This window comes from Cyprinus carpio, chromosome B5 (assembly GCF_018340385.1).
Source record: "Cyprinus carpio isolate SPL01 chromosome B5, ASM1834038v1, whole genome shotgun sequence".
In the NCBI taxonomy this organism is placed as follows: domain Eukaryota; kingdom Metazoa; phylum Chordata; class Actinopteri; order Cypriniformes; family Cyprinidae; genus Cyprinus; species Cyprinus carpio.
The window spans coordinates 32,112,422-32,140,071 of NC_056601.1; the positions used below are offsets into that span (position 1 = coordinate 32,112,422).

The following is a 27,650-nucleotide window of genomic DNA, read 5'->3' on the forward strand; positions in this document are numbered from 1 at the left end:
TCCATAGAAAAAGAAGCGAGCGCAAATGCATCGCTACTGAAAATGGTCCACGTGGGCGTGGCTTAGCGATCAAAAAGTTGATTCTGATTGGTCAGGTATATAGGGGGCTTAATAATAATTCTCCAGTTTTACCTCATCACTCTGTATTTCCAACTCAGTGGCTATAATTTTATTCAGTATCATTATTCATGTATAAATTATTGTGCACACTGCTGCTAAAGAATCACGCGGATAACCTTCTCACATGATACCTGTTACTTTTCTCAGCGCTGGTCGTAGTGAGCTAATCACTTGTGCTTGTGATTAGCGGGAACGGCGTTGTATTTAATGATTTTTACAAAGAGTACTCATGCGAGTTTCCAATTACTTGTCAGGTATTAAATCAGCGTCATTAATAGATTCAAAAGATTATATTCACTAGCATACAAATGTATTTAATAAGACAAAAACATGCTGAGATCTGAACGCGGAGGTTGCCGTCTTGAGCCGACAGTCGCCGCCTGGAGGAAAGCAGATTTTTGTCGCATAATGAACGGTTAGTGCATCGCCTCGATCCAATTCAGGAGCGATTCTGGGAATCCGGCTCGGTTCCCCCAGTTTAGACACCCGTCTGGAAGGCCATGTGCTGCCATTAAATCAAACGCTCATTTAATGGATATAACCGGGTGATCTCGAAGACATAAGGATACCAAAACATCCAGGTAACAGTTTGGGAATATGTTTGTTTTTTAACGTCAGAAATTCTCCCTGTTTATCTGTACCGACTCGTGACGTTCGTGTTTTTGTTTCCTGAATATATCGAGTTATAACAGAAATACAGTTGACATACCGAGATGTTTCGCCGTTAAATTCATAACGTTGAGCTGTTTATAAGATTAATTCGAGTTCGCTTTCGTGGTAATACTGGACAAGGCCATTCCGTTTGAGACATTTGAATGTTGCTGTTTTCTAACTGTTCTAACCAAATGAGGTGAATTAAATGACATTTATTCGTTTAAATTTACTGTTTGTTATTCTCAGCAAGTCCTCTATACTTTTCTATATATATAGTGAATATTTTAGGAAAGGTAGTTATATTTAAAAAGCTATTTCATAGTTTTTGTGTGCGTGCGTGTGTGTGTTTTATTCCTGTGCTGTATTGGCAAGTGATTTATTGTAAACTGTTGTGTGTGTGTGTGTGTGTGTGTGTGTGTGTGTGTTTATCAGTTTCTATTTTAATCCAGACTATCTAATACATGTGTTACAATTTATTGCTTAAATAAAAACAAAAAATAAATAATTGTATTTTCAAGCATTTCTACCAAATGATCACTCCACCACTTCTAAAAATAAATAAATAAAATAAAAACTGTGGTATAATGTTACCATGGTACAGTGATGGTGTCAGATCAGATGGCAACACTTGCTGTCATGTTTACCGTGGTACTGAATGATTGCTTTCCTCATGTCCGTGGTATTTAAGTAGTTCTCTTACATCATGGTGAATGGCAGTGCCATTGTGCTTATTTATTAGATAATGCAAAGTGAGACTCAATTTTGCTATATACCAGTCCCATGAGATGATTTGATAGCATTGTTGTGAATGTTACAATGGAAGGTTATTTTCTGAGTAAACAATTACAGGACAATTTCCACTAATGATACGCTTTTTACCATTGCTTATGTTGACTGTATGAATCAGTGAGTAAGTTATTACACAACAATTTTGTACATATGAGGTCCTTTGAACTGTTAGTAAACAGATCCCGCAGTCCATAATTAGCAGAAGTGGAGTCTTGATCTTGTGGTCTCGGCCTCCAGACCTAAATATTCTGTCATCGTTTACTCTGAAGATTGAGATGTTAGACAGAATGCCATCTCAGTCACCATTTACTTGAATTTCTTAAAAGTGAACAGTGAATAGCGACTGAAACTGTCAGTATGCCAAACATCTCTGAGTCCTACATTTTTGGAGCGACGTGAAAATGAGTAAATGATGACAGGATTTCATTTTCTGGTGGACTGTCCCTGTAGTAATATGATGTCGGAGAACTCAGTGTCCAAGATTTTTTGAGTCTCTGTGTCACAATTAATTGAGTGGGTCTTTTTTAGTACACCGTTGTTTATTATAAATGTATATACTTTGTGTTTAAGGTGACCCTCAGAATTTTTGTCATCTTTAGTGTTATTTTAATATTATTTATATACTATTATAGTATTTATAAGTATTTTGAATTAACCTTTTCTTTTTATATTTTTTCATTTGAATAATTTTAATACTTAAGCAAAAAAAAAAAGTTTAAAAGTTTTAAATTTTTTTAAATGTGTAAAAGGTTTTCATCGCATATTTATATTTTGTTATATTTCAGATTTATTTCAATTAATAAAAACATTTTTAATAAACAAAAACAACACTGGTCACCCTTTTTTACAGTTTGTAATTTTGTCTGTGCGATATGGAGGAAGGAAGCCATTACAGCGCTCTGTTCAGGACAGATTGTCATTGTTCTCAGCATGTGTAAAAGTGCTGGGTGGGAAAGAAGGGCATTTGTTCGTAGCTCATATAAAATGCATATAAAAGATGATGCCACACAAGAATTCTGTCAGAGCTTTCATGGATTCCAGAGAAATGTTCTGAGCTCAGATTCTGCAGTTCCTGTAAAATATTGTAAAAAAAAAAAAAAAAAAAAAGCTGCAAATATTCTTCTTTTAGTTTTCCCACCAGCTTTAATCCAGACACACAGGTTATTTTAAATTTGTGGCTTTTTTGGTAGCACAACCAGTATTTATATTTAAATACTGATTTAGTGTTTTTAGTTTTATGTGTTGAAGGCTGTTTAGTGCCAGTAAGTTAGGCCTACAGTATGTACTATTATAACTTGTTTAATGCGCTTTTACTTTTGTCATTTCAGTTTTTATTTTAATTTTTTGTATTAGTTTTGTGCTTTAGCTATTTTTAGTAGTTTTTGTATATTTTTTTTAAAAATATTATTATTTAAATTTATTTATTTATTTCAGTTTTATTTTTATTTCCTGTTTACTTAAAGGGTTAGTTCACCGAAAAAATAAAATTATGTCATTAATGACTCACCCTCATGTCGTTCTCTCGGATTAAATCTAAAATATCTTAAACTGTGTTCTGAAGATGAACGGAGGTCTTACGGGTTTGGAACGACATGTTAAAATCGCTATAACTCTGCAATCAAAATTTCTCTTATAACCAAAAAATTAAGCTAATTTCTGTTAGTTGGCGAGGCAACATTTCTAATTTTCATTTAGTTAAATTTTTGACCTTATATTTGTTTAATTTTATTTCAGCTTTATTTGTGTTGAAATGCAATCAGCGCTGAACTAAAAAAAAATTAAAATTTTAGGAATTTACAGAATTGTCAGATGAATGTTGAAGAATCTATTTATTGTGACCATTTCATTTGCTGCTTCGAGTCACCTTGAGCTCTTCACTGTTTTTGCTTTTTTGTGTGTAGTTATTGTCTCCAAAAATATCATCAGTGTACTCATAACTTTTTTGCATTGTTACTACTTTTTGTGCTTGAATGTAGTTAAACTAAAAATTGTGAGTAGCATATAGCTTGCATGTTTTACCGTATTGTAAACGTCCAAACATTTTACATTGTGTACATTCCCATTGTACACTGAAGTTTCACACTTCACGGAAGACCCTGACCATTTCTGCCAATGCAAGCACTGAATTCCAGCACTCTGCAGAGGTTTGGCCATGCATGGGCTGTTATATTTGGATGATTAGAACGATATTATGACTCTATGAGAAATGCGGTAACCTTCCAGACTGTAAACATGTGTTATATCTCAGATTCCTTCCAATCATGACTTTGTGTTGGTGATGCAAGGAAATGAGCTGGCAGTGAGCCTGGGATTTCTAGGTGAAGCGGTATTGTTTTCCAGTCCTTGTTTCGGTAAAAAAAAAAAATCAATATCTGTTTTCCTGTTCTTTGCCCCCTGGCAGTTCCAGCCGGTGGAGTATTAAAGAGATCTGTCAACAAGACCATTGTGAGCTCTCTAACAAAACCACAAACAAGGTCTGCAAACACACACGTGATGGTCTGTTTTACCGTTAGGCGCATGGTTCCCTGACCTGATATAAAGTCAATATTGAGAATCCTGTTCACAAAGGATTTGAAAACATGCTTTTTTTTTATATGGAAAACTAGTTGATGGGTTGCTTTACTGACTGTTCCAAAGTTCTACAGTGCAAACTATTCATTTAGAGTGCCATAATTTAAAATATCTAATCAACCTTACTAATAGATTAGTCTGTTTTTCCACCCAAAACCAGATTTTTAGGGTTTCTGAAGAAAACGTGAGTGGTGCTTGCATGTGCAAACAATGATTTGCGATCTGGGTGGTTGCTTTCATAGTGTCCTGTAATATTCTGGTCTCTAGATATGCATTGGTCTATTGTTTAGTTCAGTGCTGGACTGCTAACATGCTGAAGGTAAATAATTTCTTTGGTTTAGGGTTTTGCTTACATTTTACGCAGAGTTTGAGCAAAAGTGATGATGTTTGCTAAGACCACTAAATATGTTTATCGGTTATTCTGGCAGAATAGCCAAATGAATAGCCAAAATTTGCTATTGTTCTAAAAATATTTATTTTTTCTTCTTCTTCTTTCTTGGCTTTCTAAACTGTTGCTTCTTCTTGCATACAGTATTTTTTTATTTTTTTTTCTTCAGGCTTCAGTTTACTGGAAATGTGAAATGGCTTCAGTTTCAGTATGAGGTGGTGTTTGGGGATTCGTTTACGGGAGGGACTGTGCTTGGAGGCTTGTTTAAACTTGCATTTGGCATTGGTACCCATGACCAGATCTGTCATATGAGCCGCAGCTTCACCCTGTGCCTGTTTGTGATCCATTTTGCAAAAAAAAAAAAAAAAAAAATACCTTGGCTGGTGCAGATTGCTGAATTTGTTAGACTGGTAGTCAGCGGGCCTTGCTAAAAACTGTTAAGTATTAAACTGGTGCGTAACTCATCCACAACATTAGTGCTAGAGACATATATTTCCTCAAACATGTGCTGTATTGAAAACCAGTAAGTAACTTCCTAGAAACCACATAGAAATTTGCTAAAAGCCACTCAGAAGACCTTAGACCTTGATTGCACAAATACAGTGAACAGAGCACTGCCAACCACTATGTCTAGCATTCTTGCAAAAATGTAAAAAAAAAAACAACAAAAAAAACATCTAGTTATTTAGTTTCTGCTCTCATGTGTTTTTCTTTTTACGGCCTTGATTTAGAAGTAGGAGTTGCAGCTTTGTGCTAATTTAATCTTTCATAGGAATGTGATGTATTCTGTGTGGACACCCTCATGAATTCACTTTGGAATGTTCTGCACTGATTAGATGATCATGATGCGAACCAACATCGTGCCACATTTTCCCTGCCTCAGGCCTCTGTGTTATTTTGATGATCAGATAACTTATCAGATGATTTATGAATCATGCTAACACCTGAAAACATATCTACACATGAAAGGGCTTGTTCGATCAAATTTGCATTCTTAAATTCAATTCAATTCGTATTTATTTTTATAGAGCTTAATTATAATTTAATTTAATTTAATGCTAAATTCACATACTCGTTTCTCCACATAGTTGTTTTCTACTTTTTGTTTTGCTGCATGTGATTCCACCCTCTGATTAGTTTCCCTATAGTATTTTGATGTCCCGTGTTGCCAGTTGGTGAAAAACACAGCTTATTCCTACCCTACCTCAAAAGTTTAGGCATCCATCTAAAAAGCTCTTGGACCAGAGGTATATTAAAACACAGATAAATCAACTCATCAACTTACTGTGTATGTCTCATAGCCTTTCATTGTCAGTTGTACTTGTTCCTGTTGCGTCTCCTTAATCTAGCAACCTGCATGCTGTAGCTGCTGTTCATAACATTTCAAACAAAATGTAATCATAATCATGTGTAGTTATTTGATCTGATATAACTACAGCACAAGTTATGAGAAGCGTTAGCCTACTGTATGTGAATGCTTGGCTAAAGAGATGCAACTTTAATCTGGATTTAAACTGGGAGAGTGTGTCTGAGCCCTGAAGATTATCAGAAAGGCTATTCCAGAGTTTAGAAACCACATGCAAAAATGCTTTAGAGTCCAGAGTTTTGTGATCTTAAAAAGTGTGATTGTAGCGTGATAAAAGATCTGGTAGTCAATGTGGAACGTAACCAATGTTATCCAATTTCATCATTTTTTCTTGACCTGGTCTTGGCCAAGACTAACTGTAGCTTGTTTATTGAGGATGCAGGACAGCCATCTAGTAGTGCATTACAATAATCTATCCTAGAGGTCATGAATTTATGAACTAGCTGTTCTGAATTAGAAACAGATAACATGTTCCATAACTTGGCAATGTTTCTTAGATGGAACAAGGCTGTTTTTGTAACATGTAAATCAATGATTTTCAAAAACCAAGCAGTTGAATAATAAACCACCAAGGTCTTTGACTGTAGATGAAGAAATAACAGTACATACTTCTAGTTGCTATTTGATTTCTCTGTGTACAGGTTTTTTGTCCTGTAATATCTCTGTCTTATCCAAATTTAATAGAAGAACATTGTCATCCAATAATTTATATACTTAACACATATACTTAACACATTCTGTTAACTTAAACAATGTAGAAATTTCATCTGGTCTTGATGAAATATATAACTATGTATTATCTGCATAACAATGTTAACTAATCACTTGTTTTTCTAATAATATTTTTAAGGGGATGCTTGTATGTTGGAAAATATCAAAGAGCCTAAGACAGATCCTTGCAGCACTCCATACTTTACTGGCATTAACTTGGATAATTCTCTGTTTAAATAAACAAAATTGTTGACAGTTAGACGGGTAGAATCTAAATCATCTTAATGCCTGTCCCAGAATGCCAGTATAATTTTACCGTCAGCATGTCATAATACAAATCTCAGTTAGGTGTTTTGTTTCTGATTTATGGTTGAAAAAACAGATGAGGACTGGAAATTCTGGTTTTTCAGGGAATAATAGGATACCAGTGTTAGCGGTAAGTAAGGTGCAGTAAGCGATTTGTGAGAAGCACTGTTGATCAAATAATAAATAAATCAACAACTAAAAAGTTTTGCAGGGGTGTTTACACTAATGACGGGGAGCATAGAGAGTGAGCAAGCAGGAGATATAAAGGCATTTGTAGAAAGAGAGACATTACAGAAGAGGGAAAGGGCAAGGAAAATAACTGGAAAAAAAAGGTTTAAAATTAGGCAAGCAAGTCCTTGCATGTCAAATAAACAAAGTTCAGAAACTTCCCCAGCTCAAATGTTTGATTTTGTTAATACGTTTTTCTAAAGAAAACCAAACATAAATAGTAGGGATGTCACAATTAACCGTGAGCCGGTCAAAAATCGATTCAAATATGTGACGATTCAAATCGGTTGAGATGCTAAACAAATCACAATTCAATTAGGGGTAGGAGTTTATATGAATGTATGTCTGAGGGGAACTTACTGTCTTAAGAAAACTTTAGATGTTATTTTTTCTTTTCATCTTGCCTCTGTATAATGCATATTAAAGTTCATAAGTGCAGCAATGTTTTTTTTTTTTTTTACAGCGATAACCAAGGAAACGCTTTAAGCGCCCCCCCGGTTGGTAGAGAATGAATCTGCATCTAGTTCAGCTCATTTGCTGTTTCATGCAGATATTTTTATGTATAGTTTCACAAAACTGAAGTCAAACCATTCTGTTTTTTGCTTCAAAATTTCGAAATTATACAATCTAATTTAAATTAAAAACTGCTCATGTTGCATGTATGCAGCATCTTAGTTTGGATCATGATTAAAATGCAGTGGTTGCCTCTAATTTTAAAAGGAAAGAGCACAGACAAAGCCTTATTTTGTTTATATGAAGAGATTTATTTTATTTGTTACTTATTTGATTTGGGGCTTGTTTTAAAATTTCAATTTAGTTTTGTTATTTACATTTACATTCTATTTAAATTTTGTCATTTAGCAGACGCTTTTATCCAAAGCGACTTACAAATGTGAGCAATCAAAACCAACAATAGAAGCAATTAAAACCAACAAAAGAGCAATAATATGCAAGTGCTATATTAGTATTTTAGTATAGTTATTTCAATTTCACAAAGAAATATGCAGCATTTTGTCCAAGCAATAATAAAAGGACAAATTTAATTTATAATTTGTCTTAAATCTCATTTTGTTTAAAAAATAAAATAAAATCGTGAATCGAATCGAAACGTGAGTTGAGTGAATCGTTACATCCCTAATAAATAATGATGCAATTCCAAGTATTAAATGTCATGGATCAATACTGAGTTACTGAGTAACCTACTATTTTGTAGATGGGGTTGAAAATGACAATCTCACCTGAGATTTGAAGATAAAAATGACTTTAGATGGATGGTAGCATAATTTTTTTTTTACACTGAAATTCGTAGGTCTTTTAGTAAAATCTGTTGACTTAATCTTTGTTGCATTATATGCCAATGGTGACAGTTCAAAAATGGGAAAAGGCAAGTTTTTTAGTTTTTTCCACGAAAGTTTGCACGGTTCTCATTTAAGGTCAACTTGGAATCCTGATAGATTTTGGTTTTTTACAACCTTTTTTTTTTTTTTTTTTTGGTATCTTTATTTTTAAGGTCCTATCCACGTATAGCCACTAGCCACTATAATGAAATAATAAAATAATATGGTAGACATACAAATTTGCAATATCAAGCAGCAATGTTTTGTACAGCTAAAAATAGCTAGACGTGGATGATACCAGAAGCCAGAACCATATAATTTACATATGGCCTGCCCTTACGGGAAAAATAAGGTAGATATGTTCTAGAGATATTGAATTCTTAGGTATTAGCTGTATGCAAAGTGTTTCTCAGAAACTGGTTACTGCACCATTTAAGATAAAACATTATATGACATTATATTAGATAATGTAATATAAAGAATTTGGATGGGAAAATGTGTTAATGGTCCTAAAAAACAGAATGGTCCTAAAAACAGGCTTTGTTGTCTTTATGCAGTGATTTCCTGTTTATGTTCCTTTGGGTTTTGGAGTGAAATTTGACCCCAGCATGTTTTTGTGAGATACACACTAAACATTTGTGATGCGTTTCATCAGTATATGCAAATTCATTATTTCAATTGCAAGATGTTATTGATTTTTGTTTCCAGATTATATTTAACTCTTCTGAACACTTCATTTTTACAAAATAGAAGAATTTTAGTCTAATTTTATTCTTTTATTTAGAACTTTAATCTCCTGTTCTTGTGATTTGTTGTAGGTGTGAGTTCTGTTCTCCAGGTCTGGAGCATTCTGTTGTTTCTGTAAGCGGTTCCGGTTTGGTCAGTATGCAGGGCTGGGTGACTCTGGCTCTGTTGCTGAGCCTCGGGGTCGAATGCTCCCTCGGACAGAATGGTGAGTGTCATCAAGATTGATCAAGACGTTTTTGAGAATTCTGCTTAGTCACTCCAGGTTTAACTTGGATTATTAATGAAACATTTCGTAACTGGTTTTAACACCCACAATTAAATGTATTAATATATTTTATTCAATTCAAAAGTTTGGAGTTGGTGAGAATTTTTTAAAAATGTTTTTGAAAAAAGTGCAGTTTAAAATAACTGTTTTCTATTTGAATATATTTTGTATATAATGTAATTTATTTCTGTGATGCAAAGCTGAATTTTCAGCATCATTAAGGTCTTTGCACACTGAGTCTGAAAGTTTTGCATGCATTTTTCCATTTATCGCATCCTTTCCTATTAAAATGCATGCTATGGATGCGCAAAAATGCAGAAAATCGAACCTGATCCGAATTTTTTATGACGGAAGAAAGTTTCGGAGGCAGTGTGTAAATGTGATTGACACAACGTGAGGTTGTATTTATTTTTCAACGTGTGAAATTTTCGGACTCAGTGTCCAAAGACCTTTACACCAGTCTTCAGTGTCACATGATTCTTCTTATTGTTTTTCAAAATAAAACTTTTGTAAGATCATAGATGTATTTACTGTCACATTTGATCAATTAATGTTTCCTTGCTGAATAAAAGTATTAATTTCTTCGAAAAATTATCTTACTGACCCCAAACTTTTGAATAGTATTTTATTTACTGAAAGGAGCTGTCTCTTCAAACTCATTATTTGCTCTGAAACCTCAATATCACTTTGCATTATCTGACCACCAGCAATCGCAGTGGATCGAATAATCACACACTTTACAGGTGGTTTGATTCATTATAAGTATATGCCAGGATTTAACAAATGAAATTAGCCCTTTAGTCATGTCTCTTCTCCCTCTTTGTAATGTTACAGGTGTGGGTGAACTTCCTGTGCCTCGTGGCTTAACCCTAAATCCTGATTTACCTGCGCAGACACTTTCTTTGACATGGCAGAGTGACTCATCGCTTTTTGACCTTGAGATTTTCCACACTGAGCTCATGAATGTGGTGCTGAATGTAAGCACTCTTCCATCCCTGCATTTGTCATTTTAAGCTGTTAATCTGTGTTGCAGTTAGCTGATGTTGAAATATGCATTTGGCTGTGTGCCATAAAGCACTGAACGCTGGGAACCCTTTCAGGAACATCCTATTACAAAACAGTTCCATCTTTAGTTCAATAACAAGAGATTAAATGCCAATACTCTGGAACCAGTTTCTCCGTTCAATGTTTTCACGTCTCGTATGAGTCACCAACTGTGATTTAAAGAGCTCAGACATGTATGTTGTGATAGCAGTAACATTCATATCTAACTTGTTTTGGAATTTGTTGGTCAATGTTTGTTTTTCCATATTGCAAAATCTTTTTCTTGTTGGGATGATTTATTATTGCATCTCAGCCCTTAAAGGAATTGTCAGGGTTAAATGCATCTCTGTCGACAGCATGTTGATTGCCACAGAAAATAATGTCTGCTGGCTTTTTATTGTAATTGCATTACTGTTCCCTTTTAACTGAGGGACGAGTTGAAATGACTTCCTGTGGTAATCGACAACATGCCACAGACTCTTGATAGATCTAAGATATATTTGATGCAGAATACTCAGAAGTCATCATGAAATCAATATGTATTTGTTTACAATTCATAAGTTCATGTTATTCCAAATCTTTAATTAAAAAGAAATAACTTGCACCGCTTTGAACCGACTTTTCATCTAGGCTGGCAGGAAAATAATGTGAACAAATAGCCCAAATCAAGCTGTTTAGTCATAGTTTTAAGCTGTTGTTGTAGGCAGTGTAGCCTTTTCAAAATATATCAAAAACAAACAACAAAAACAAATAACAGCAATAAACAATTTAAACAAAAAAATTAAAAAAAAAAAAAAAAAAAAGCTTTAAGGGATATTTTGAGATGTTCTGAAGAGTGAATTTGACTTTCAGTCTCCACATCCTAGTCAAAAAGCTGCCTTAAAAATATAAAGGAGCAGATCATCCACAATCCTCTGTACACTCGCATTCAACTCCAAAAGTTGCAAATTGCCTGTCTACTTTTTCAGCTGCCTATTTTTTTAGTAAATTATTTTTCTATAGGGATTTAAAAGTGTAAGCCATGAACCAAACCAACCAGCAATGAAGTGAATCACAACATTACAAACTTTGATTTGAATCAATAAAATATTTGAAAGTTGGACCAAAAGACAAAGTACAAGTAGACCTACACTTGTCACTAAATATTGATATGGAGGTAAATTGGATTGTGAATGCTGACTTTAAGATCTTAAAGGGACACTCCATCCCAAAATGAAAATTTTGTCATTAATCACTTACCCCCATGTCATTCCAAACCCGTAAAAGATTTGTTCGTCTTCGGAACACAATTTAAGATATTTTGGATGAAAACCGGGAGGCTTGAGACTGTCTCATAGACTGCCAAATAAATAACAGCGTCAAGGTCCAGAAAGTATGAAAAAGCATCTTCAGAATAGTCCATCTGCCATCAGTGATGCAACCGTAATGTTATGAAGCGACGAGAATACTTTCTGTACACGAAGAAAACAAAAATAATGACTTTATTCAACAATTCCTCTCCTCTGTGTCTCTCCAAATCAGCGTAGTGCCATTTTGGCAATTCTGAGCTGTACGCAGGCAGCTTACGCCACAAGGATACGTTTTTTTACGTGTATTTACGCTTTGGTTTGTAAGCAAACAGCGCATCGGTGCAGCGCGGCTGACACAGAAGAGCGTAAGCTGCCTGCGTACTGCTCAGAATTGTCAAAAAGGCGCTACACTGATTTGGAGAGACACAGAGGAGAGGAATTGTTGAATAAAGTTGTTATTTTTGTTTTCTTCGTGTAACAAAAGTATTCTCGTCGCTTCATAACATTACGGTTGAATCACTGATGGAAGATGGACTATTCTGACGATGCTTTTCATACTTTCCTGGACCTTGACACTGTTATTTATTTGGCAGTCTATGGGACAGTCTCAAGTAGGGCTGCACGATTAATCGCATGCATTTGTCATGCGTGTCTCATCAGTAAAGCCGGTTCCGTGATTAGCGGTAAATATCCGTCACCTGTTTTCAAACGGGAGCGGCAGTTAAATACACAGAGCCGTAGTTCACTGACAAGCTAAGCAATATTCTGTTCATAATTGAGATTAATCGCATTCGATTATGAACACGATATTGCGTAGCTTGTCAGTGAACTACGGCTCTGTGTATGAACTCCCGGTGCATTTGAAAACAGGTGACGGATATTTCCCGCTAATCACGGAACCAGCTTTACTGATGAGACACGCATGACAAATGCATGCGATTAATCGTGCAGCCCTAGTCTCAAGCCTCCCGGTTTTCATCCAAAATATCTTAAATTGTGTTCCAAAGGCGAAGAAGTTTTTACGGGTTTGGAACAACATGGGGGTAAGTGAATAATGACAATGTACATTTTGGGATGGAGTAACCCTTTAAGAATCGATTCCGCTGTTTGTTTTCAAAATGTGGAGCATGACGCTAGCAACACCAAAGCTGTGAGTTCGATTTCCAGGGGATGCATGAACTGAGTGCAATTTAAGTCACTTTGGATAAAATCAACTGCCAAATGCATGAATGTAAATCTTTTTTTTTCATTTGTAGGAGACTGTGGCAGTTAAAACAGATCCTGTAACAGGACTGCATAGTTGGACCTGGCACTCACCTTTACCCTTGGAGTGCACTTCTCATTCTGCGCACATCAGAGCACGAAACCAGCAGTCGGTCAGCCAGTGGAGCCCCCTTCAGACCATTCCAGGTACTAAAAACTCTTCTGAAATTGTGCTGGTCCTGAAACCGTTATCAAAACCAGCCCACTAACAAACATATCACTTTGTGGCCCTTGTTTTGGAAACTTATTTTAGCATCCAAAGCAAGTCTTTATCCATCTGTTATGACAGTAAGAAGTTATTTAAATTTATACCATGAGTTTTATTTGTTAATTAATTCATTAATATGGTATTTAAAACCTTTTACTTCAGACAGACTGGGAAACTAAAGTCGCTGGAGTAGCAGTACAGTGTGACGAAATAGGAGCTGGCCTGTAAATGCAGACACATCCGCTGATTATAATGGCAGTAATTTTGTACCATATAGTTTTCTTTTTACGTTTGGAGTTCTTGTTTTGAAAACTATAATTGGGAAGGACATAATCTGTTTCTTTGGATGCACTAGAAAACATTTCCTCTTTAAATAAAAATTAAAGTTGTTATTTAAACCGTATGCCAAATCTCATCCTTTTGTCTCTAGGGTCGGATATTCCTGAGAAGTCTGAGTCTAACATGTTTCCTCAAGATAAAGTGGTTCCTGTGGGCAGTAACATGACCTTCTGCTGCATTGTTAAGGAGAAGGAAGATTTCAAAGAAATTATGTATGGGCGTCAGGAGATGAGCGCCACACGACTGAGCAGAAGAACGTATGCCATCACAGCAACCAACCAGCCAGTGTCAGGCAACACGGGCACCAACGTGATCTGCTGTTCCCAAAGGTTGACCCTCACAGGAGCTGTGGTGTTTGTAGGCTGTGAGTTTAATCCTAATATATAGAATACTGGATATCATAAATATATTTCAAATAATTTATATCATATATTATCATTATATCATACATCATAATATAGGGTTGGTAAGACTTTTTAAAAATCTTTTTAAAATGTTTGCCAAGGCCACGTTTATTTGATCAAAAAAAGTGTAATGAATTCCTGTGATGCAAAACTGAATTTTCAGCATCATTACTCCAGTCTTTATTGTCACATGATCCTGCAGAAATAAATCTTTTTAAGATGCCAATTTGGTTCTAAAAAAAATTCTGTATTATTAATGTTGAAAACAGTTTAAAATTTAAAAATGCTTCAAATGTACAAAACATTTGCTTAAATACATTTTTTCAGGATTCTTTGATTAGATAAAAAGTTCAAAAGAATTTTCAAACAGCATTTATTTGAAATAGAAGCCATTTGTAACATTACAAATGTGTGTATGTATATATATATATATATATATATATATACACATAATGTATATATATATATATATATATATATGTATATATATATATATATATATATATATTATATATATATATATATATATATATATATATATATATCCTGTTCGCATTTAATGAAAAAGGCTATATGAATGAAAGTGGCTGTAGTTTTTCTACAAGGTATTTATTTTCATAAGCGGTTTGCTAAAATATTATGATATATAAGCTATATAAACTTCAATCTAGCACTGTGAAATGCACATTCAACTTCAGAAAGCAGGGAAATTTGAGTGTTCATTTTTAGCGTAATGACTGGCACAGTGTAATAGAGCGACTTGCATGTGGCTTTGTTGTATGTAATTGCTGTAGATCCGCCGGGCGATGAGGGCTTGGTCTGCGAGACGCGGGACCTGGCATCCGCAGAATGTTCTTGGAAGAAAGGACGAGACACTGGCTTGAGAATGAGGCGCAGCCGCACTAAATACACCCTTAATGGAAGGCAAGAAACGCACTACACAAGAACCACTGACCGCACGCGCTATCCCATTTGGCTCTTGGTACCATAATGTCCTCGGTACATAAAAAGATCCCCAAACAGCAAACCACATTAAATGAGATGGAAAAGGATACTTGTGTAATGCAATGTATATTTTTACTGCTAATCCAAGAATTCCATTAATGTTCTAATTAAATTAATATACCATTTCTACTGGTGAGATTATATCGATATCATTTTGTATGTATGTTTTTATATAAAATAGAAACAATTAAGATATTAACTATTGTGATTATGTAGAAGTTAATATTAGATATTTAATAATTATTTATTATTAAAATAATTAATACTAATAAATGTGCATACAGTACCGGCTAGACCAGAATCTATTTAAAAATATATGTTTTAAAAGAAGTTTCTTCTGCTCGCCAAGGCTGCATTTATTTGATCAAAAATACACTAAAACAGTAATATATTAAAATATCAAAAAACTATCAAATAACTAAATACAATTTAAAAATAAATTTAAACTTAACTCAAACCTGCGATGCAAAGCTGAATTTTTACTTCTACTCCACATGTCTCATGATCCTTCAGAAATCATTCTAATATGCTTGATTTGCTGCATATTGAAAACAGTTATGCTGCTTAACTTGTGTAATGTATGTGTTTACTGCTAATCCAAGATACCCATGAATGTTTTAATATAAATATCACACAAGTTCTTGTCTGAATTAATGAAAGTCTAAATAATGAATATGATTTTATAAAGCAAATTTCCATCCACAGGGACTGTTTAGAGGCTAATGAAAGGAAGAGGTGGTGGTGTAGCTCGAAGGCCTGGGAGCAGAGCTGGACTCTGGTGGCTCGAAATCCTCTTGGAACAGTCCAGCTCACGGACTCGGCCCAACTCACTGACCGCGGTACCGCATTTTCAATACATGTTCCATTTCAATAAGTATATTTACTTTATAAATAGAGTCAGAGTGAGTGTCTTAATATTCTCATGACTGAGAACTCTTGTGATGGTTGATGGTGTCTCTCTTCCAGTACATCTGTTGGCTCCAGTGAATGTGACAGCGGTTGAAGTCAAGGCGTGGAGCGCCACACTGCAGTGGAGCTGGTCTGTGGCGGCGTATAAAAAGCTGGAGATGGTCTGCCAGCTGCAGCTCTTCGCCCATGAACTTAACAGCACAGTAAGTCCGCTGCTCAACTTTCAGCTCCCAGAACCCTGTTTGTTTTTGGTGCGGTCTTGGAATTAAAGGGATAGTTCACCCAAAAATTTCTAACATCATTTACTGACATTTACTCAAGTAAAAAAACAACAGAAAACTGCTTGTATGCCAAGATCTTGAGGATTTTAAGTGATCATGACAAATCAAAAAAGAAAACTGCATGACTCTCAAGAAGTTCAATAAAAGCACCATGAAAGTTGCCTAAAGTAATTTTATTCATTCACTGAAAATGTTTCCCTCTGTCCCAATAATGCACATGTATTGGTATAATAATGACTTAAACTTAGAAGTTTGCTCTTTACATAAATCTATTATGTGGCTTTAGAAAATGAAGCACAAATTTAGAAAAATTAAAATAGACAACAAAGAAAATTAAAATATACAGAATTTAAGAAAACATGTACTTTAATAGGGCCCAAAAGATGTCATTTTATTTTTTATAAATTGTTGCTAAATTGTATATGTATCATGATTTCAATTAATTAGATATGCTTTTTGATTTGCTAAAATTTGTTTAAGCCATGAAAATAGAGTAATAGAGTAATAGTGTAAAACAGAAAAATTAAAATGGAAAAACAGAATCCAGAAAAAATAAAACCAAATTTAGAAAAAAAAAAATGGAATTTAGGAAAAAATAAAACTGATCTCATGGGACTGAGCATAATTCATGCTTGCCATTTCAAAATATATTTTTCAAATTACATACATTTTTTTTTAAAGGTTTTTCCTGGGAAAGTATGGTTTGTTTATCATATTAAAAGATTCTAAGTAATTGAAATTGATTTATTTGTTTGTAAATTAATATTATTAAATGTTTGTATGATATGGCATTACAAGGATAGATGGACAGATAGATAGATAGATAGAAAGGTATACTTTTTCAGAATTGCTAACTGTACAGGTTTGCAATAATATGAGAGAGAAAAAAATTCAAAACAATTTTGGGTACCTTTTCACTGCAATACATGGTTTCCCCATTGTTTGTTTATTTATTTATTTTTATTTTTTTTGTTTGTTGTTGATGCACATTTCAAACTTGGCAGTGATGTTTTGTAACTCACTGCATTCATCAAAAATCAGTTTAACTCATCAAAATCATCAATAACCAATTGCATGTAAGAAGACTAATATGTAATAAGTAGCTAATGATTTGTAAGGTGATCAGCTGATGTTTCTCTCTCTGTCTGTGTCTGTAGCGTAACTACAGTGGTCCAGGTTTATCTTCTGTGGTGCTGGAGAGTTTGTGGCCAGATGTGGACTACACTGTGACTTTGTACTGCGGCTCTAAGCATGGTTTCTGGAAGTGGGGGGATAAGAGCGCCCCCTACAGGATCCACACTAAAATGGACCGTGAGTTGTTGAAATAACTTGCAGAAAATTAAACAATAAATCTAAATTAGTCAGTCTACTTTGTCTGTTACTTCATCACATACGACATCTCAGATATTTACAGTTTAATTAAAACTGTGGCCTAGTGGTCAGTGCAAAAACTCCAATACACAAAGCTCATGTCATTCATAGTTTGCTTTTCTACATCATTTCCTCTTATTTTTTATGTTTATTATATTTTAACTTTATATAGATCTATAACGAAGTCTATTTTCAGGTCCTGATGCTCTTGATGTCTGGATGTGGATGGACAGCAGTAACACAGGACGTGTTTTTTGGAAAGTAAGAACAGCTTTACGTTTGCCGTCATCTAGGATATGAAATGCGACAACCCCTATAAAATTGAATAATATGTTATTCTTATTAATAAACTTGGTGCCATGTGCCTCTTTTCATTCAGCCTCTGTCTGTGAGAAAAAGTCACGGTGCATTAGTCGGATACGAGGTTTCTCAGAGCTCAGCGGAGGAAGATGGGTGGACACCGGTTTCTCTTCCTCCTGGGAACTTCAGTTATCCCATCATCCTTAACAACGGCAGTGACATCACCGTTGCCGTGGCAGCGCGAAACCCAGCTGGTCTCTCTCAGCCTTCCACTGTGACCACACCAGCATACAGAGCAGGTACAGGGAGCCATTTCATTCTTCAGCTGCTAGACTAATAAACTGTTGTTTTGTGCATCATATTTGATGTTTTTCTGTACAGTTCATTATGCAAAGTTGAATTTAAATTGTATAAACTTCATATAAATATATTTAGATGCTAATATACTTATAACCAGTTTTAATGTATTTATTATACTTATACACACACATAAAGTGTGTCTGTATATATCTATTATGTGTTGTTTGTTGTTGTTGTTGTTGTTATTTTATTATTATTATTAATAATAATTAAAAAATCACACACACCCATTATAAATTAGATTTAAATGTATTTTTATATATTAATATTTGTAAGCAGTTTTAATAATATATGTAATTTTAATATATTATTAAAAGTATGTATTATGTATTCTTTAATAGTATCATTATTATTAAATAATTAAAAAGTATATGTTAATTATACTTAATATATAATATAAGTATATTAAAAGCAGAATTAATAATGATAATAATTATATTGTTATTATTATTATTAAGAACCCTTTTATTTAAAAAAGAAATGCAGCTAAAGTTAATCAATTTTTAAGTTTAAATAAATGTTTAGTAGCATTGGCCATAAAAAATTGAACATGGTTGTTTTGACATTAACCCCCAGTTTTCAGGCTTAAGCCTAGTCCCAGACTAAAATGTAAGTCTGAGCTGTTTCAAATAAAAGAAACTTGCACTGACTGATCTTAAAATATATCAGTGCCTTTGTTTTGTCTCAAGATGCACACCAGTGATGTTTTTTTTCTAAGGCACGTTTATAAAAATGACTTAAATGTCCTAATTGAACTATTGCTTAATCCTGGCTTAGGCTAAACCCTGTCTATTAAACCAGGCCGAAAACTGTTTGACTTTATTCTGTGTGTTTTCTGACAGGTCAGAATTGTCACAAGCTTTAGTTTACTTGAACTGTATTTCACCATTTATCAATAGATAAAAGGAAAAATGACCAAAAATAATCCAAGAAAAGCCTTCTTAATGGCTTTTTTATGTGTAAATGAAATTTAAATAAACTAATTAATTAAACTAAATAACTGTTAATTAAGTTATTAAAAATTTTTGTAAAAGTGTTGTTTTTTTTTTTTTTTTTTTTTTTTTAGTGGAACTTTAGCACTAATTGCTCATTTTAATCCATTGATAGCTGTAATAAACAACAAGGCAGCTAACTCAGACTAGTGTTGAACTCCATGCGTTGTCTGTGATCTCCTTTCCTGTAGATTCCCAGCTGTCTATGTCTGAGCTGCTCAGCACAAATGGATCATTTGTCCTCTCCTGGCAGCCTAATGCCAATGCGAGCAGCGGGTACGCTGTGGAGTGGGTCCCGACCGGATGCAGTGGACTCTGCCCCGTTGACTGGAAGAAAGTCCCAGAATCAGACAGCAGCTTCACATTGAACTCAGGTGAGTCTTTTAAATTCTTACACAGTGTACAGTCTTAATACAGTGATTCTTGAAAGTGTTTGGACACTTAATAATACCTGAATGGCATTGCATAGATAAAAAAATGCTGCAGGATCTTTTCTTGACACTAACTTCACTCTTCTTCATCATCTTCACTCACTTTTATTGAATCATAAGGTGTTTGGGTGATTTTTTTTTTTTTAATGGTCAGTTCTTGTGCTTTAAAATAAATGCCAGTTGTTTTATTATTTTGTCATCTGATGCAATGGTATTCATTTTTAAAATGTGTGACTGAGGTTTCCACATACTTTCGGGATTACTTTACACCACACATATTGGAAACCTATTTCTTCACGTTTTGTTTACACCACGACTGCATGTTTTCTCTGTGAGCTTCACTGATTGTTCATTTCTGTTGATTTCAGACTCTCTGGTGGCAGGAGTGAGGTATACAGTATCTGTGTACGCTCTCTCAACTGGTGCGCCTACGCTGCTGCAGAGATGGCAGGGATACTCACAGGAAATGAGTAAGAGAAACATTGCTGTTCACTGCTCATAAGGCACTTTCACACATACAGTAGGGCCTTTACTTTGAATTCCACAGCATTTCTCTGCTTACAGGTCACTTGTCAACATTACAAAAGTATTAGCAAACCATTAAACGTGTTGCAGTGGCAAATAGGTAGCTTTCTGTAAAACACAAACAAGCCGTTGCTTATGTGAATATTGTATTCATGCATTTACTGGAAAGGTTAATCAAGCAATTTTATTTTTTTAATTATGATTTTTCTGATTAAAAAAAAAATTACAATTGTGATTTAAATACAATAAAATAAAAAATAAAAAAAAAGATCCAGGGGCCAGTTGCATAAAGCCTTTAGACTAGTCTTACAAGTTAGTCATGTAATAAAAAACAAATTAAATTAATTTTTTTTTTAATTCAGCTACATTAAAGCGTAGATTAGTTGAATCCAAAAATAAGACTGATTACCCTTTAAATAACTTCCAGTTATTAAGACCCTTTCTTAACATAGAGGCAAAGTTTATGCCTCTGGCCCCAGGTGTGTGGTTGTTTGTAGGGCTGCATGACTTGAAACAAATAGTTTGTAATTATGTAGCAATATGCTGACTATAGCAATAATAATTATTATTATTATTATTACTCTTATTACTAAAAATATTAAAATAAGAAATATTACTAATGTAATATTTCACCACACTTGACATGTAAATGAACAAAACCAATGAGGACACAATGAATAAAACAAACCTTACCTTTATATCCACATGATGGATGGAAAAGGGGTCAAATTAGTATGTACCCTGAGCATGCTTCTATTTATACAGCATCTGCAATATTTATTTTGTCAACTTTTAGGAGTACACTCACATATCAGTCACCTCAAAGCTGACAGACGTGGATTTAAAGCCACAAAACTACTGATTTCATGATGTCAGATGACAAAAAATCACTGCTAGACTTTGTCTGTTTGTATGTGAATGTAGTCTTTCTTTTGCTGGATCTTCTGTAGCTCCTTCACAGTCGGTTAGAGAGCTGTTACCCAATCAGAGTGGCTCTGATGTGCTGCTGTCTTGGAAAGCCACTGCGATGGAAAACCAGAGAGGCTTCATACGCGGATACACCATCTACCTGGCAAATGCTGCACATCTGGAACTCATTGGTAAGCACTTTCACACACAGAAATATATATATATATATAATTGTAATGCAATAATTGTAATTATGTAAATCTTATTGTTTGTATATTTTAATAATTGTGTGGTTGTGTTTCTAGCTAATATCTCTGATCCCGAAGTGCAGTCGTACAGGGTGAAGGGCTTGTCTCTGAGCTCGTACAAGTTCGTAGTGAAGGCCTACACCTCAGCTGGGGAGGATGCGGGGGCCACTGTGGCCATTAAAATGGAGATGGACAGTAAGAAATGATGAAATTCCTTCAGATATTGTCATTGTTCTGTAGCTGATTTGATATTAAAGTCAACACTCGTTTATAGATCACTTTTTTTTTTTTTTTTTTACATTAATATAGAACAACTAATGACTTTGTAATTTAGATTCGATTGTTTTGATATTGCAGATGACAAATTGGATTATACAGTTCTCCTAAACTTCTGCTTTTCTGTTTTCATCCAGCTGCTGACATGTTGTTTGTTGGCATTCTTGTGCCGTTGGGAATCATGTTCTGCTGTCTCATCCTCATCAGCATTTGCTGCTACAAGAAGAGAGAGTGGTAGGACTTTATTAATGTGCTTTAAAAGCATTTCCATTAAGTTAAATACTTTCAAAACCCACTAAATCAAATCAATTCAACCTAAATGGCTTACAGTATGAGCTACAACAACAGACTATTGTTTCTACCTTACTGATCACAAGTCAATGTTATTTTAGTAAAATATACAGATTATTAAAATTTGAATTAGTTTTTATTATTATATTGTCTATTTTAAGTTTTATTCATTTTTTCCTCATGTTTAGTAGTTTTAGTTTTTTAAAATTTGTCAATTTTTATTTCCGTTTTAGTACATTGTTTATTATGAGGAATATTGCCTTGGCAACTAACTGAAATAAAATAAGTTAATGTTTTTATGTTTTGCTGCTAAAAGAGAGACTGTTTTGCTTTAATAGCATTACCAACAAGTTAAATAATTTTTAAAAATCCACTAAATCAAGTTATTTTGACCAAAATGGCTTGATAGTATGTGTGCTATAATTGTGTTCTCACGTCAGCGTTAACTTAATGTAGTGTTTATTAAAATGTAAATTTAAATTTTTATGTTTTTTAGGGTTTAGTTTTTTTTTCTATGTCTATTTAGTTTTTATTTATTTGTATTTCAGTTTTAGTTTTATTAATTTTAGTACTTCAGATTAAACTGAAAGAAAATTAGGTTGAAATAAAAAGTGAAACAGATTTTTTTGTATTATTTAATGTTTATTTCAATTAAAATCAATTTTAAAACATTTTGTTTTTCAGTTTTAGTTAACACAGTTTTAGTTATACAACACATACAATGTAACAACATTGAAGTAAATCAGTTGCCTTTATGGTTTTGTTTTATGTAATTCCAGGGTAAAGAAAGCTTTCTATCCTGAAATCCCTGGACCTAAAGTACCCGGAGACTGGTCCTCCCCACAGGTAAAACCTTTCTTGATTAGTGTTTACTAAGACAGGAATCACTATTACTATTTCTAAAAACTTAATTCTACGAACATAAATGATTCCTTAAATTGCTCTGCTGTTGTTTGTGTTTAGGGTCCTCTGGATGTAAAGCCCTCTCCTCACAGTCTGGTCCACATTGTGGAGAGTCCGGAGTGGGATTTCACTAAGGAAGGCCTGTTCCCGGTCCCAGAGGAAGAGGAGGAGTCTGAGAATGACAACATCGAGGTCGACGCCGACTCGGATGAACCGGCCCTGCTGAGATACTACAACCAGGTGGTCGGTGACGGCTCACACGGTAACCAGGTCTCAGACTCCTCCGGTTCCTCAAACACCTCGGTGGACTCCACGCAGACTGAAATCACCTATGCAGGCATCCAGAGCCCCACGTCCTCGCAGGGGGCATGCGGTGGCGGAGGTTACAGGCCTCAAATGCAGTCCGTCATCGGTCCGGCCGAGCCCCAAATCGAATTCGAGGCCGACTTCCAAGACGACGGATTGCATGCAGGTTACAAACCCCAGTGTTCCTGGCAGCTGGATTCTCCAGAGGCGGAAAACTTTAGCGGTTCGCTTGGCAGCCCTACGTCGGTCACATCATCCCAGTTCCTCATCCCAGAATCCTCTGAAGAGAAACCACAGCCTTCAAACACCTGGTTCCACAATTTTCTCTCTGGAAAATCCTGAGAACGCACTAGCTTTTATTTTTCATGTTCGTTTGTGCCGTTCACTTTTAGGAGGATGTTTTCGGTTCGTTTTAGGGTTTGTGCCCTTACTGGAAATTGCTCACATTTACGTAATCAACGTCACTACTGTTTCTCAAGGACTTGTGATACTGACCAGACAGGTGAAGTACTACTGAAGAGCTGAAGGTGGTCGTATCATCTCGCGCTCGCTCGGAGCAGTATGACGTTTTCGTTTAGGAACGTCGCTTCTTTTCATACGACGGTGTTCGTGCCTCTTTCTTGCAGTGTTATTGGAGTGATCGCAGTACATTTTCATTCTTGCAGCATTATATTGTGTGCAACATTTCACTGCTTTTTTTCGATCCTAATTTTACTAACCGTTTTGTAGCAGTCAGACGTAGGAGTTCCAAAAAGCAGCCTAAGGCTACGTTTACACGACAACGATGTAGTCAAAAACGGAAAAGTTTTTCCCTTGCGTTTTTAAAAAGTTTCACGTATAGCCTACACAACGTTTTCAAAACGATTCGCGTTTACACATATCTGAGAAAACGGCCAAAAACGCTGTATTACGTATGTCAGACCAGTGGTTGGTGCTGTCACCTTGTTAGTAAACAGTACCTGTTGTTGCCATGTGTATATGATGCATCTCTGTTGTTGGTTGTAATATTGGTGAAGTAAATCCACACTTTGCTGAAGAAGCATTAGCAAACTCTTGAGCAGAAACAACAGTACCATGTAGTCTGCCATGGCTGTGTATGTTTGTTCGCGCTTGCATTTAAAATCGATATGTACTGCGCATGACTACATACCTAACACGAACTACGCACGCGCATGACGTCAGCGTTTTCAAAGATTCCCGTTTTGGGTTTTTACACTGAAACGACAACAGTGCCGTTTATAAAAACTTGCACTTTGAAACCCGTTTTCAGTCCCCAAAATGCCGCTGTCATGTAAACAAACAGGCAAAACGCATAAAAAGTTTCCCGTTTTTTGCCGAAAACTTTGTCGTGTAAACGGCCCCTAAGTTGATTGACTAGTTTTCCACACATTTCTCTGCCAGTAAAACATGTCGATATGCATTTCAAAAGATCAAAACCAGTGCATTTAAGGCTAGTTCTCAAAGCTGTGCCACTTTCAGGTGATTTAAAAAAAAAAATTGTATGTGCTTCAAGCAACAACTTCTCGATTCTCACTGTCTGTGTAAACAGACCCGTGCACGTTGAATAAGCTGACAGAACAAAAGCAAAATGGGAGAAACATGCATCTCTGATTTTTCTTAAACCTTTTATCCTGATTAAGGAAAACGGCTGTTAAAGTGATTTCATGATCTTACGTTATCAGTCTGTGTAAGATGCATGTAAACACAATTTATTACTGTTAATCATGTGATGCAGCTAGCTACTTGTGTGTATTTTTGATTTGTAGTTGACGATCAGTCAGCATAACTTGTAGAAAATTACCTTCTCTGCTAGGGCTGCACGATTTTGGGAATAAAATCAAATCGTGTTTTTATTTTTTTTTTTATCTCCAGGTTTGCTGTGCTTGTTTGTCGGGCTGCACAATTTGGCCAAAAAATTTAATTATGTAGCAGTGAGACTAATAATATTTGTTTAATTTTACTAAATAAAAATATAAAAGAAAATAACAAATAATATTATTGTAATATTTCACTTTAAAAGATATTTAAAAATGTATATATATTTTATAGTACAGTTGTTGCAATACTAATATTTGTCTAAATTTCTTAATTTTTAACATTAAACTACAAGCAGCCTTTTCAGTTTGAGAATTTCAATTTCTTTTTTTTATTATTATTAATCGTGCAGCCCTATTCTCTACAACATATTTACCAAAATCTCTGCTCTTGGTCTAATAATCCATGTTGAAGGATGTAGGACTAATTTTTTTATATAGTATTTTCATCTTTGCTTTCCTAAGGTCAGTGACATTTAATGAATTTGGCATTATCCGTACAACATGTGAAGCACCTTTTAGTTTTTTTGAAAGCATTGTTTTATTTCACACCTGATGAATATGGCACTCTCACGTCATAACACTCCCTGTATGAACTCAACTATGTATCTAATCATAGGTGCATCTGTCCAGGATGATATGTCTTGTGTCCAAGAGATTGTCATGGTTTTAAAATGACTACAGTGCCTCGGGAGATTATTATATATTTTTTTTTTTTCTCAAAGAACAGCACCTTCTTTCAAAACAGTTTCCTAGGTTTATGGGCCCACATGGACCACATGGTAAATTACTGATGTCAGAAGAACCTGCTATTCCTTTAGATTGGACTTTATCAATCTAGCATAAAGATATATAAGTGTGTATGTATCCAATGTTACTGTGAAGGCCTTTTTTCTGAGCACTCTGCATATCACTAATCCTCCAAAACCTTGTGCAGCAGTCAGAACAACAGATACGTCTCATCAGGACGACATGACGCTTGTCACTACAGTGAGAATGATTGATGAAAGTGGACATGAAATCAAAAGTGACCTTGTTTATTTTCTTAATGCATGTTGTTGGTGCTATGTTTTGTTTTTTGTTTTTAATTTTAATGAGAAACTAAACCGCTAGATTGCTAGTTATGAAACTCCCACTGTGCATCATCCAATCTAGGTTTGATGTATGAAATCAAGGCCTGCCCTGCATTTGATTTGTGTTCAGTATCTCGTTTCACTCTGAAACATCATAGTGTGGAAGTAAACGGGTCACAATGCAATTTCATGTCGACTTTGAAGAGCATCAGATAGCAGTCATTAAACTCCTAATGTGATGTGTGATTGAAAGGGCATTAGATGAACATTAAGAATGAGATTGTGAAGAAATATGAGAGAGGTCAGCATCTACTGTTGCTTAAGCTTTAAACACTACTGTGAAAGATTTTATTTTGTTGAAATAATTCGTTACTAATATGTCATTTTTTCGGTTCTGTGTAGAGATCTTTTAAAGAAGCCTACTAATGTTTGTTTTTTTATTTGCTTGTATGAATGTATGAATGTATAATGTACAAATGTCAATGAGTATGCAATATTTTAGTTTTTTTAACTGTTGAATAATATGCTTCGAAAGCCTTAGCTTTGGATTTAGATTTTATATTAGCCGAGATGAGCGTGCATGAGGGCATTTCATTTTTCTAAATTAGATTTGAGCCACTTCCGTATGCAATTAAGATGAGAGGTCACACTACATATATGAGGCGTTAATGTAAATATCTTGTTGACACTGATGTAAATAAGCTTTTCTCTTAAGCATGAAGATCATCAGATGGGAATATTGCACCCCAGTTAATATTAAAATAATATTATTGCCTTTATATGCATGACAGATTCCACATTCAGCGTTCAGAGAGAGGAAGAGAGGGGCTCTGAATGAGGAATATGAAATAATTCCATATAGCACTATATGAGTGTGTAAACGTCTAGAAAAAATCAAGATGTATGCAGGCATCTGAGCTTCTATTACTCTATTGCTAATACACTAACAGAATATCAACCAGTCTGTATTATTAGAGACAATAAATACTGAAAAATAAATCCAGTGTGTTTTTCTGTGATTATTTTGCATTTGGACATTGCATTGCATATAATTGGTTTTGTAACTGCATTGAGAAATCTGTATGCAATGAAAGTCAGTAATTCCCCTGGTAATGTTTTTCTGAACCTCTCAAATCCATTTTCCCCTTATTCCAGTCTGAAATGGCCCTGATCATTGTTATGTGCAGAAAAAGCTTTTGTTTTCTCCAGACAGGGTGGCAGCAGTTCTCGTAAAGGAGAGAACTAGGTCAGTTGTCCTCGTTTTCACTTCTATAAACCCACCACAGCTTTCACCCTTCTCTTGTTATACTGGGGCTCTGTCCTAATGCTTTAGCAACACGTTTCTTTAGTTCTCTCCTTATATGATTCTCACATTTGTTTTTTTTTTTAAGTGTTTTTGGGGTGTTTCATATGAAAGGCTTTCTCCTTTACTAATAAAACACATGCAGTTTAATTTTTCCTAAGGAGACGGTGGAATTTTGATGTTTTAATTAAAGTTAACTTGATGCATTTTCAAACCCCCAGCAATAATAAATAAACTGTTTATTCAAATGGAATTCATATTCATTAATAAGATTTGGGTGTAAAATTACTATTTGAGTTCATAATTTGAATCAAAACCTAAAGT

The 27,650-nt window shown here is 34.8% G+C and overlaps 1 protein-coding gene across 1 annotated transcript; it reads left to right on the top strand.

Annotated features, from left to right (window-relative positions):
- The first annotated feature begins 478 nt into the window (after positions 1–478).
- lifra (LIF receptor subunit alpha a) lies at positions 479–27,022 on the top strand. Its single transcript, XM_042723166.1, has 18 exons — positions 479–701; positions 9,289–9,422; positions 10,317–10,459; positions 13,072–13,225; positions 13,717–13,989; positions 14,824–14,953; positions 15,740–15,873; positions 16,001–16,146; positions 17,382–17,535; positions 17,792–17,856; positions 17,975–18,194; positions 19,439–19,621; positions 20,047–20,148; positions 21,154–21,303; positions 21,418–21,555; positions 21,774–21,870; positions 22,707–22,773; positions 22,891–27,022. The coding sequence occupies exons 2-18, from the start codon at positions 9,356–9,358 to the stop codon at positions 23,476–23,478; spliced, it is 2,811 nt and encodes a 936-aa protein (XP_042579100.1). The 5' UTR covers positions 479–701; positions 9,289–9,355; the 3' UTR covers positions 23,479–27,022.
- The last annotated feature ends 628 nt before the right edge of the window (positions 27,023–27,650 follow it).

Excerpts from the sequence above, each read along its gene's own strand:
- lifra (XM_042723166.1), top strand. The coding sequence starts at position 9,356 with ATGCAGGGCTGGGTGACTCTGGCTCTGTTGCTGAGCCTCGGGGTCGAA. Across the intron at positions 15,874-16,000 it reads GGCCCAACTCACTGACCGCG|TACATCTGTTGGCTCCAGTG; the intron begins GTACCGCATTTT and ends TCTCTCTTCCAG. Across the intron at positions 21,304-21,417 it reads TGCACATCTGGAACTCATTG|CTAATATCTCTGATCCCGAA; the intron begins GTAAGCACTTTC and ends TTGTGTTTCTAG.